Genomic DNA, 13,068 nt, shown 5'->3' with positions numbered 1-13,068 from the left:
CTTTTAGTCAGATGACTAAAAACTGTTTTGAGTTGCTCAATATACCTGATTTTTCCATGTTTTTCTGTTTTCATACACGTTTATATTTTTTTGTTTTCATTCAGGCTCAGTTTTCAGATTTTTCCTGGCGCCTTTTGATGAGGGAAGCAGACATGTTAGCTCCGTTAACTTCACTCATACATCAACCAGCGGGAGTGCACAGGGATGCAAATATCTGAAGTGTCTTGAAACTCACTTTGCTGACTGGTGATGTTAGCAATTGTGATCTCAATTAACTATCACATAAACAAGATGGGGAAGCGATTACTATTATTTTGTCATGGTGAAGGAGAGATGAGAGTGTATACATATTGAATGGTTTCATCTCAGTGCTAAAATCAAAGATTTGGGGGTTTTTTTACTTGTTTTTGGAGAATAGAAACATTCAGAGTGATGTAGAACAGCAAAGAGACAAGATATATGTGGGATTCATGCAGAAACCAAACCAGTGATACTGCATCACATCGGTGGTTCAGATTTCTCTTAGCTATAACAGTATTCTGTCACCATCTATTGTTTGCTATAGTAGTTTGCATGTTCTTTAATTAACATAGCTCATAATATGCTCAAAGTACAAAACAGTGTGATATGATGTCAAACTTGGATTCAAAACCTAACCCTAAAATGAATAAGATGGGGCACAGCATTCTACTGGGTAATAATTAAATCATCAGTCAACCGTCGAATCATCATTTCTAAAGAGTTTAAAAGCACCAAAACAAAATAAAAATAAAACAATAATGAAATCTCTCCAAACTTGATCCAAGTTTGACGTTTCTAACCGCTTACACAGTGACCGGAGGTTATGTGTAAGAGGTAACTATATTATACTGATTTGGATGAGCTGTGTGTAGTTGTTATGTTTGCACTGGATGTAGTGATGTCTTTCAGTAGTCTGTACTAACTCGAACTCCCCATGCAGAGCTGGATGCTCCTACTAATATCTTGGCCCGAGATGAAACAGAGTCCAGCTTCAGGGTGTCCTGGGATCGCACCCGGGCAGACATTGATGGCTACATCCTAACCTACAGCTCCTCTGAGGGCTCGAGTGAGGAAATCCCAATTGGGTCTGACACTTCTTCATACGTGCTGACTGGCCTGAGGCCTGGGGTCGTCTACACTGTCTACATCTGGGCCATCAAGGGGAGCAAAGCGAGCAGGAAGATCTCAACACAAGCTGAGACAGGTCTCAAATCTACAACTTTCTGTTCCAAGCCAAAGTTCTTAATTATCTTACCAGCTACTGAGAGATTTTAATGTTAAATGCTCATCTACAGTACATGCACACATGTAACCAGTCTTCGAAGAAAAGACAATTCTATATGTAGAAGTAGATCCTACTGAGTTCTTGGCCAAAGGTGAAACGTAGTGAAAGGTGAAAGGTTTGGTTCAGCATGCCATAGACCAGTTCATGGGATAAGTTGGATGTACTGTCGCTTGTAGTTTGCATCAGTAGTGTATTAATATCCTCTACTAACGTCTCCCTCTAGAACTGGATGCTCCTGCTAACCTCTCAGCTCGAGATGTGACAGAGTCCAGCTTCAGCGTGTCGTGGGATCCAGCTCAGGCCGAAATAGATGGTTACACCCTAACCTACAGCTCCTCTGAGGGCTCTAGTGGGGAGATCCCAGTGGGGCCTTACAGCACCTCTTACATGCTGACTAGTTTGAGGCCTGGGGTCCTCTACACTGTCTACATCTGGGCCATGAAAGGAAGCAAAGCCAGCAAGAAGATCTCAACACAAGCTGAGACAGGTCTCAGATCTACCATTTTCTGTCAAACCCAATTAAAGCCAATGCCTCAATTGAAAATATTCACCCCACATATTCTTTTGTGGGGCCATGTTCATGTTTAATACATCCTATCTTCATCTTAGTTATTTTGACAGAAACACTCCATTGCAAAGCCCGAAAGAAAAATGTGCTTCTCACATGGTAGACTAATCAGAGTCTGCTTGTTTGTTTAGGGAGTTTTCCAAAGTGTTCATCCATCAGTTCATCCATGTACTTGCCAACTTCTTATGCGGGTCACGGTGCGCAAAGCAACCCAGACATCTTTTTCCCTTGTAACTTGCTCCAGCTCTTCCTGAGCAATCCCATGCCAGCTCAGAGGTGCAGTCTGTCCAGTATGTCCTGTGATTACCCTGCAGTTTCCCCTCACTCAGTCATATATGGAGCATAAGGAGGCAGTCAGGCCCATTCTTTCCAAGTGACCACAACACCTCTACCTGCTACTCTGGAAAAGCAGCAGTGCTATTCATAGTTCCTCTCAGATCAATAGCGTTGTTCACTCTGTCACGCAGACTGAGGTCAGACAACGTGTTGGGGAACCTCATCTCAGCCTCTTGTATCCAACAATGTGTTCATTTCAGTCACATGCACTGCACTACCCAGTGTTTGTGACCACAGATAAATGGACTGAAGATTGAGACTCAGGAAAGTCATTTCTTTTGGCTCAGCTGTCTCTTCTCTAGCATGGTCTGATATAATGTCTGCCTCGCTACACCCAATCCCCCTAATGTTTTGTCATTCTCCTTCGCTGTAACTCATGTGTAAAATCCCAATTTACCCTGATCCTTGGAGCAGCTGCCTACTTACCTGAAAAGGACAAGACACCTTTTACCACAAGAGGACAATGGAGGGTCTTGAAGGACTCCTTTCTCAGTTTGACAGCCTTCTTCACTCCTGCTGCCTTCTACCGGTTTCTTGAGGTGTCCCAATCACAAGCACTGTTCACCCTCTAAGCACAGACCCTTGCAGCTGCTTCTGTGATTGACATTAACAGTCCATTGTATGCAGTACCTATGAATGGATACCAGGCATTTCCACCAAACCCAGAAGGCCAGATGATCTGACCAATCTTTTCCTCCCTGCAACATGCAGGTGCACAAGGCTCCAGGGAAAAGAGACAATACCTGACAATGCCAATACCTTTGTTAGTCTGTGTCACACTCCCAAAGTGTGCTCAGTCCATATCATTTGCTTACGAGATTCACCCAGCTGCAGACCTGCCTCCTGGAGTTGGCTCTCGGCTCCCTTATTCCAGGCGAAGTTCTCTTAGATGTTGTTTGAACAAGGGTGCAGTCCAAAAACAGTGGACATACATTTAGCTACAGTTCTGATGAAGAGTGGATGAAGTACAGAGACACCTCTGCGATCCCATGCTGTCTCTTCCAAGCTTATTTCCTTGGTCCATGTGTTGTTATATCATGTATTTTTGAGCAGTGACCGAAGACAAGCTAGCAGAAAGATTTAAACTTATATCACATCTCAAATATAGAGTTGGTGTCTTATTTTTTATGATGCGATGTTAGAACATTTTTTCCTTTTTTGCAGCATATTACTAATAGTTTGAGTAAATGCATGCTGAAGAGTTCATTTGTTCACCTTCAGGTGAAAAATGAAACAAAAAATCTTGTAGATTGCACCAGTAGTTCTTGAAGTTTGCATCAGTAGTATATTAACCACAACCACTAACATCTCCCTCTAGAACTGGATGCTCCTGCTAACCTCTTAGCCCGAGATGAAACAGAGTCCAGCTTCAGCGTGTCCTGGGATCCAGTCCAGGCAGACATTGATGGCTACATCCTAACCTACAGCTCTTCTGAGGGCTCAAGTGAGGAAATCCCAGTTGGGTCTGACAGCACCTCTTACATGCTGACTGGCCTAAGGCCTGGGGTCCTCTACACTGTCTACATCTGGGCCATCAGAGGGTACAAAGCCACCAGGAAGATTTCAACAACAGCTGAGACAGGTTAATACGTAACAAATAGGCAGGGTTTATTAAAAAAGCTCCCCTTTCTCTTGAAACGGCAACTTGTTGTTTAACATCTAAAAAAGCTAATTTTTTCAGTCTGGATTCACAGATATTGATACACACAAGCAAAGCAGCAGCTCACATATGGTAACATTCACCGATGGATGTTATCTCAAACTGTTTATACGTAAATCTGTCAATTCAATTTTTAAATCCACATGAGGCTTACATACACTAAAACAAAAATGGATGAACTCTAGAAATCAGGATTTTTTTTCTGTAGCAGACCTGGAAATTGGATGAGGAACACCTATACGGACTGCATATCAAACAAAAGGAAGAAAGACTCTAGATTGTGTTTTAAAATATTCTTGTGATCTGTGATCACAGCACAAAGCTATCTTTCATTTCCAGGTTCTTTGCATATACAAACTCAAACAGGTTACTGCTCTGTTACTGTTAGAAACAAAGGCCTTAGTCTGAGATTGCTGATTGGAATTTCCACTCAGCCAGAGTCTGCTACATGTGGCCCTAGTTTGGGGGAATATTGGTTCTACAGAAGCAGTAACTTGAAGCAATATTTCCGTATATATAGAGGCAGGGAAGTTGCTGCCAATAACTACAGTAACTTCATCCCCGTAGAGTTGAAATGTCATGATTTTGATTTACGCAGAAAAGCAGTTCTGAATTGGGTCGTGGATTCCTGCAGTTATGGATGTGTTTTACTTCTTTAATGATGTTTTATGTGAAAATGCTGGATACACTAGTAATCACAGGGATCAAAGGTTAAGTATGAGAATTCAGGGAATACATCTGGGTTGTTTCTTTGGGAATCTGTGGTGCTTGCATCATGTGTGAGACCCACCAGACTATAATTGTGCCTTTTTAATATGTCAGTATAACCTTTAAAACTGCTGATAGTCTCAAAAACAGAACCAATAATCTACCACATTTTGTGAACTAGGAAATTGCTTTATTTATTCATTTACTAGTAACAATGCTTTTGATTTATGCACACACAAAACAGTAATCCATCAACTCTTATGCCGTATGACCTTTGATTTATTAAACTTTAAATTTAGTGCAAAGTCTAAATTTGCTCACGCTGAACTTCAAAACTACCAGGAAGCACCAAAGTTTGTGCTCTGGCAGGAAATGTCTCCCACAGGCCAGGCCAGGTCATCGGGTATGTCTCTTAACGGGGTAAAAATAGCAGCAGCAGCACATGGTGAGCGGGTTACAACAGGGGTATCTTTGTGTGAGCCAGATGATCTGTAAGCCCGGACCTCAAAGCGAAAGCTGGATCTTTTTCAATTAGGCAGCAAATGGCCGAGTTTTGGATTATAAACTTGTCTTGTCGTAACTCATTAGAAGCCATCAGTGGCTGCAGACCACTGCGGTGCTGGGTTCAGATAAGAAAGCCATTGTGTCAAAAGATATCATCTGGGATACATAAAAGCTTGTGTTATTACATTTGTGGCTTTATTGAACCTAGTAACAAGCACCATTAATGTCAGTTTAAACTGTCTCAAGCCAGCATCACTGCATTTCACAGACTAATCATACCAATTGTGTTACGAAATTTGTCACACTGTTTTTCCCATTAAGATTTAATTACCAGGAAAGCATTTTAATTATTTTCATTGATAGTAAAACTCACAAATGATTCTTTAATATAAACAGAAGGCGTAGTTTTCATAAGTACAGGGCTGAAAGTTCGTCTCTTGACTTGAATGAATAATTGATTGTTTGGGCTGATTTTGTACGTCATGGTGACATGCGCTTCCTCTAATTTCTTGAGCCACGGGAGGTTAAGGCTCCTACTGTTACAGCAGGCGTCTTCGTGTCAGACAAATTCTTTCAGCGCCTGCTTCAGGTCAAAGCTCCAAAGCATTTAAATAAGGCGGAGGATAAGTGCCAGTTTATCTGCAGAGGCAATTTGTAACTCTGCAGGCGGATGGTAGTCATCTCTGGTGTTGTGCTTCAGGTGGAGAGAGGCTGCAGTGTCAGATACCTTAATGCTGCACTTGTCATTGAGGGAGATAAAGGGAAGAAAGGAAGAAAATTGTGTTTGACAAACACTTAATTCACATGTGAGCATGAGAAAAGGTTTGCACTGTAAAAACTGAAGGATAAAATGTACAGACATTAAAGAGAAAATTAAAATGATGATTTACTAAAAACATTAAACCATCTGTGTAATCAAAGAGAACCTCATCTTCTTTTGAAGTCACTCAAAAGTGATTATTTTCCCCAGGTTTAGTGAATTTACTCAAGTGAAAACAGCACTAAAATCTCTGCTGACCCAATCCAGACCTGAGTTTATAATGTGTTAACGCACATACAGTAGACCACCTTGTTCTTGTGCTGTAATCCTCTCCGATATACACTCGCATCTGCAGACATTGATGGCCCTACAGACCTGAAGGCGACAGATGTGATGCTGGACTCTGCTGTTTTGTCCTGGATTCCTCCTCTCGCTGACATTGAGGGGTACATCCTCACCTACAGAGATGAGGACGGCAACGTGGAGGTACTAAGCCATGACAACGTGATGGCCCAAAAATCTCCAGTAACACACGCTTTGTCCAGGCAGTTTTCCTACAATGCTGTATAATAATGCCACAACTGAGATATTAAAATCTTTGCCTCACAGTTTGTAAATACAGACATAAGAACATTAGGGTATATTTACATTTCTTTCATATACAACTGTTGCATTAAATTTCAAAGAACAAGCCATCAAATGGGGCTGCACGGTGGCGCAGCAGGTAGTGCGCGTGCCTCACAGCAAGAAGGTTGCCGGTTCGATCCCCGGGTCAGGCGGGGCCTTTCTGTGTGAAGTTTGCATGTTCTTCCCGTGCATGCGTGGGTTCTCTCCGGGCACTCCGGCTTCCTCCCACAGACCAAAAACATGCTCATTAGGTTAATTGATGACTCTAAATTGTCCGTAGGTGTGAGTGTGAGTGTGAATGTTTGTTTGTCCTTTCATGTGGCCCTGCAATCGGCTGGCGACCGGCTCAGGGTGTACCCCGCCTCTCGCCCATTGTAGCTGGGATAGGCTCCAGCCCCCCGCAACCCCGAAAGGGATAGGCGGTATAGATAATGGATGGATGGAAGCCATCAAATGGAAAACTGAGTTAGAGTGTGTTAGAGGATGCAAAAGCCTTTTATTCTGCAGAGGGTGAAAGCAGAGCTGCAGTTATTTTGAGCATCCTGTGACCAAATGTTGAACTATGCAATGCTGTATTTTAAGTCCTATAATTGTCTTTACAAGCATGCAAATGCTACATGGAAAACAGTTTCCTCACTGTTTGAAATAGGCTGGGGCTACAGTAAGTGTGTGTTTAATTGAAGCTTTGTAGAACACTGCTCTCTTGTGGTCAAAAATAAAACAAATCCACTAAAAGCAATTTTAAGTGCATGGATAAGGTGATTCATCTTTTCCTTGAGACCTTTTTAAGAATTTATAAGAATTGAAGAGCCCGTTTAATGCCTGTCTCAAATTGATGCTCAAGATAGTCCCATCACTCACAGTGAAATTGATCTAAAGGCCACATTATGTACTATGCGCTTTATGGGACAGCTACATTACTTTCTAATTGTAGTGTTCAGTGAGATTAACTGTAATTGCTGTTTATTGTGGTCAGATGGTTGAAAAGCAGCTTGGAGCCGGCGAGAGTCGTTTCTCTGTATCCAGTTTGGAGATGGGGAAGAGATACATCGTCACCATCATTGCTTACAGGGGGAACAAGAGGAGCAAGGTGGTGCAGACGGTCTTCAAAACAGGTCTGTCTGCTGAGTTGCTTCTGTCCTCTGCAGGTCCACGGATGAAGCATAGGATGCTCTTTCCTCATATGGTCTTTTCTTTGCGACACATCACATCATGAGTGTGAAATAACCATTAATAATATCATCACATCCTCTAGTTGGTCTGCTGTACCCCTTCCCCATGGACTGTCTTCAGATCATGAAGAATGGCAATAAGAAGAGCGGCATCTACACAGTCTACATCAACAACAACCGCTCCAAACCAATCGAGGTTTACTGCGACATGGACACTGACGGAGGCGGCTGGCTGGTATGAATTATTGACACCTTTCAGAACAAAATATGGATCTTTTGATAAGATTTCAGGATATTGATAATAATTTATATTTTTGTTTAAAGTAATGTTTATTATGTGGACCAAATTTAAACAAGTAAACATTAAAGGAACATTCGACAGATTTGAACTTACTCCTCAAGAGAACAATCAAAATTATCCTGATGATACCCACATGCTGTTGAGTTGCCTTATGGGTAATGTAGGACCCAAATCAAGATATCTTGGCTTCAGATGCTTCTATTTTAGGCAGCCCTTTTTAAATTTTCCTTCATGGAAATGCTGTAATAATTTGCCCCTTTAATGACAGTAGTTGACAGTTTTATTGCTGCTGGAATTTCAGTGCTGGGAATGATAACCAACAACCCAAAGCAAACTGTTTGAAACATTTGCATAACAGCTGTTAGTGAAACTCCTGCGCTCGCTGCTTCCAGGTGCTCCAGCGACGTAACATCGGCAGGCTGGACTTTATGAAACGCTGGAGACAGTACATAGCAGGTTTTGGCGACATGACAGACGAGTTCTGGATCGGTGAGCACGCCAATGTTCTGTCTGTTTTCTGCAGACATTGATGCATGCACATTTGAACAGTAATGAGTATTTCTTCTTGCTTTCACATTCTCTCCCTCAGGTCTGGATAAGATATACGAGCTCACCAACACTCCAACTCAGTATGAGCTGAGGTTTGACTTGGGCCTGGGCTCAGACAGAGTCTACGCTGTGTATGACAACTTTAAGGTTGCGTCGGTCAAGCAGAAGTTCAAACTCACTATTGGCAAATACAGCGGGACAGCAGGTGGGCCTTTTCCTTCTAAACTCTTCTCCAAACTACCGGCAATACAAAGATCTGACACTGAGAAGACAACATGAGCAGCTTTCAGAGCTTGCATTTTCTCTCTGACGCTTTGTTCAAATAGAAGGAGTTGTAGAGAAGAGGAGAGGGCAATGAGACAGACAGGGGTGGGAATACAGGGGTTTCAAGCAATAGGCACCCTGACCCATCATTCTGTGGGGTGCTGAGAAAGCAAATACACACCAACAGTAGGTGGGATATTTGTTTGAGAAACTTCTGTTCAGTGAGTTATAGACAGACGCTGTATAGGGAAGACTGTATCTGACGAGGGCAGGGTTTTAGTGGGCTTTGAAGCCAGACAGATACACAGCAAGTGGGACGCTGTGTCTACACAGACTGCAGTGCCAAAACAACATATACCGTACCGCTCTATATTTGGCATTTTATTAAATTTCTTCCATCAGGGAGCACATGAAAGAAAAAGCAGTGAGCAGCATAAAGTCTGTGTGAATATATTATGGATAGAGGAAGGTTGGACTGTATACAGCTTGTCCTTTTTTTTTTTTTTTTTTTTTTTTTTTACAATTTTAATTAAGTAGTCAATAAGTCAAGTCACTTTTATTTGCACAGGCCATCACAATTTGCCTCTCCCTCTGTCTTTACACCCCTGAACAGGATGGGGAAAAACTCCCCAAAAAAGCCTTTTAACAGGGAGAGAAAGAACCTCAGCAGAGGATGGATCCCTCCCCCTGGAAGGATGACATATGATGATGTCATCAGCAAAAAATCACAACATACAAGACAAAAACACTTATTGCTAATTATTGTTGATGATCCCCAGGTGATGCTATGACCTACCACCAAGGCCGGCCCTGGACTACTGTTGACTCAGACAATGACATCGCCCTCAGTAACTGTGCCCTGACCCACCGTGGCGCCTGGTGGTACAAAAACTGTCACCTGGCCAACCTCAACGGAAACTGGGGAGACAGCAGGCACAGTATGGTGAGTGGGCAGGGAGGCGGTTCTGCACTGGATCGTATATGCAAAATGATCTGAGATTATTCTGAATCTGCCAACGTGGGTTTAAAAATGTCTTTAAAAGAACAGAAAGTTAAAAATCTGCATAAATCTGCATACATGCACAAAACTGATAACAAAGCTATGTGAATTAAATCATGCTGTTCATTATACTCCGATCAAACATAAAAGGTTTTGAGGGTTTAGCATCAAGGACAAAGCACTTAAGTCTTGTGCTGCAATGTGCTTTCACACCAACAGGTGGCACTGACGGTACTATGTGATGGCTGACGTACACTGACCTAAGTGACCAGTTACTTTAAAATGAGGCTGTCAAACATCTTGCCCTCACTTCATCCTTCACAGTAAATGATTTTATCCTCCAACTTTGTGTGAAGTTCTAGTATTCAGATCTGCTAAATGAAGTTAGACTATACTTTCTGTCCAAATATTGATCTTTCATACTCTACGTGATCCCACACCCTCTTTTATTTTCTGTGTTTGCCATCTTGAATCTCCTTCAGCTCAAAATGTCAGTGTTGCTCTCCATTAAGTCAGCGGTTATTGGAGGATTCAACGCTCAGCTTCGGTTACAAAGTTCGGAAGAGTTTTGCTGTGTTTTTACTTTTCTTTTTGGAACAATTACAGTTAGTAGCTTTACGATGACCGCTCACAGCAAACTGCTTCTCCTATCACGATTTGACCATGCACAAAAAAAAGGGTGCTGACCAGGAGGCTGTTCCCTGATCAGCAATCAAAGACAGCTTCACTCCGGCCCACTTCATCTTGTTTTGTTTTGGATTGTTGAGGTGAAGCAGAAATGGCCTGAATCCATCAGCAGTGATAAGAAAACACATTTCTCACACCAGCTATAAACCATAAGTGTTTTTTTACCAGCCTGAGAGAGTAACAACAACAGTTATTATGTCTAAGGGAGACTGATACTGAAGGAAATGCCAGGGGAGATCGCTGCTCTTGTCAAGATTTCACCCATAATTTTGCTGCTGCAGATGTCTCCCGCAATGTTTGTTGGCGAGATGCAATAACAGTCAAAACAAGTTTGTGCTCACATGAAATGAAGCCAGAGGCTGGTATTTATTAGTGTTTGTCATTCTGCCTGTCTGTCATGCCAGAAGACTCCATCCCTCTCCTCTCTGTCTCTCACCCTTTTTCTTGCCCTCGCCCGTCTCCCTCATCACTCCCATCATCTCCTTCTAACCGTACGTTGCGTTTTCCCCTTTTCTCTTTTCTCCCCTTCTTAATTTCATTTTTTCTGCCTCAATCCGCTGTCCTGCTGTCAGGGAGTGAACTGGAAACCGTGGAAGGGCCACCTGACGTCCCTCGACTTCACTGAGATGAAGATCCGGCCCTCGGGAATCGTGTCCAGCAGGAAGAGGCGATCGTTGATGGCCAGGCAGAAGAGCAGAACCACAAACCTCCAGCAGAAGTAATGGAGCAGCTCCAACTAAAACCCCAACAGTCGTCAGTCCCATTTACCTGCCATCACACTAGATTGCATATGTACATACATGTGTCTCGGTGCTTTGACCACGCAAGGCTTCCCACTGGTCTACATGCTTGTACGTGTCTCAGCTTTTGGACAGTATGTACACTTTTGGGGCAAAGCTCATATGCAATAGTAACTTATTATCTGTTTGTACACAGTGAGATTCATCAGAAATTGCGAGTTTTGGTGTGATAGCGGGAAAGCGGCGAATAGAAAACTGCGTTGGAGTTGTTTTGAAGTGAACTGAAGTTGAATAGAGTTTACTCTATCAGTTATGATAAAATTGTAATTTTAACAACACCTGTTTCACTGATTCTGATAACCTCAATTATAAATCAGGAAACAGTAGATGTAAATTGGGAACCAAGAAATCCAATTTTTCTCTATTACTGCATTCATTTTAACTTTTTTTCAAACCTCAGGGCAGCAGCCGAGGTTATTTGTATTATATTTGTTTATTTTATGTCCTATGAAGAATTTGAGTAGCAGCCTTTTTGTGTATAGTAGTATTGTCATACTAACATAAATGTTAAAAAAGGAGCTTGTGTCTTGTGTCTTTTGTTTTCAGTTCAAGTGTAGACAATTTGTTAGCGCCCTGAGTTTATTGACTATGAAGCTGAAGCTGTGTCACATTAAGTTGCCGCTGTGCTGCCAGCTCTGTCACATCACATTAGTTTGTGTAGGACAAGCCAGAGAATAACAACATATTGCTCCTGCTTTACATTCATACAATACAGACAGCGCATATCAATCAATGTGATGCGCCCATATCAAACGCCAATCAGAATGAGGTTTGTTTGCTTCATCCTCACGAACTTGATGACCAAACTCTTGTTTTCAATCTCAAAAGCTGACAAAGGTTATTAATACTGCTTTGACTTTGACTTTATTACATAATTACATTTTTTTTATTACAAACTCTGTTACTTTATGTGACAAGGACAGAGCACATCAATCAACCTTCCTGCTAATCTGCCAGAATTGATTTGCAGCTCCTGCTCCTCATAAATTTTGCATTCACTGAAAAGTCTTTTAAGCCTTCATGGCCCATAAGGTTTTATATTCCAACAAGGCCTCAATCAGGATTTTCAAGGTCAGAAATGAGAGAATTAAAATCCTGTGTATGGCTATTTTTTAACTAATTGTATCATGCATGTGTCAAAACAGTATTAGCTTCTCATTCATATTCATGCAGTACATTCACTCAATGAATAAATAAAAGCAGTTTACAATGGGAATAGCAGCAGAGCTTTTATATATTTTAACTACAACCAAGGTGCTATGACTGCTAAATGCTAACATCAGCATGTGTAAGAGCTCTCTTAAAGAGTTGCTAAACATTTTTCCTTTCTAGCACACTTTCAATGTGACTGTAGACTGAGGGAGCCACACATGAGCTTCAGCTGAACTTTAGAGACAGGAGGAACAACTACAGCCACCAAACGCTGTTTCAACGGACACGTCGGCCTGTCAGTGCTCTTCTAAGATAGGTTCATTACCCAAATAGATACTTACAGATGACTACATCAAATTCAATAAAAACTGCGAGCAATATCACAGAAACACAATTTTCTCTAATGGTCTCCAAAGACATCCTCCAAAAAACACAATTTACTATATATTTATCAACATAAATATCTATGTTTATATTAATTAAATTTAAATTTTGGCCATACATAGTCATATTTAAGGTATTGGAACCTGTATTTTGGCTATATATATTTATATTGAGGCCATTTACTATATCTATGACTTCAAACTGTGTGCAATATTGCTTTTATCACTGGAGTCCTTGACTGTTTGATTTGAGATGCCGGAGCAGTAAATATCTCCATGAAGTGGCAAGTG

General features: G+C 41.6%; 1 protein-coding gene across 1 annotated transcript in view; it reads left to right on the top strand.

Annotated features, from left to right (window-relative positions):
- Positions 1-11,748, top strand: part of tnn (tenascin N) — a 36,184-nt gene extending 24,436 nt beyond the window's left edge. Inside the window, exons 10-19 of the mRNA XM_070973332.1 lie at positions 962-1,225; positions 1,530-1,793; positions 3,529-3,792; positions 6,198-6,328; positions 7,446-7,584; positions 7,725-7,876; positions 8,335-8,431; positions 8,532-8,696; positions 9,535-9,698; positions 11,015-11,748. Coding sequence (XP_070829433.1) covers positions 962-1,225; positions 1,530-1,793; positions 3,529-3,792; positions 6,198-6,328; positions 7,446-7,584; positions 7,725-7,876; positions 8,335-8,431; positions 8,532-8,696; positions 9,535-9,698; positions 11,015-11,164 — 1,790 coding nt within the window. The 3' untranslated portion in view covers positions 11,165-11,748. The remainder of the gene's footprint in view (positions 1-961; positions 1,226-1,529; positions 1,794-3,528; positions 3,793-6,197; positions 6,329-7,445; positions 7,585-7,724; positions 7,877-8,334; positions 8,432-8,531; positions 8,697-9,534; positions 9,699-11,014) is intronic.
- The last annotated feature ends 1,320 nt before the right edge of the window (positions 11,749-13,068 follow it).

This window comes from Chaetodon trifascialis, chromosome 11, assembly GCF_039877785.1.
Source record: "Chaetodon trifascialis isolate fChaTrf1 chromosome 11, fChaTrf1.hap1, whole genome shotgun sequence".
Classification (NCBI taxonomy): domain Eukaryota; kingdom Metazoa; phylum Chordata; class Actinopteri; order Chaetodontiformes; family Chaetodontidae; genus Chaetodon; species Chaetodon trifascialis.
The sequence above is the reverse complement of the archived record's forward strand: the minus strand, read 5'-3'. Positions and strand labels throughout refer to the sequence as shown.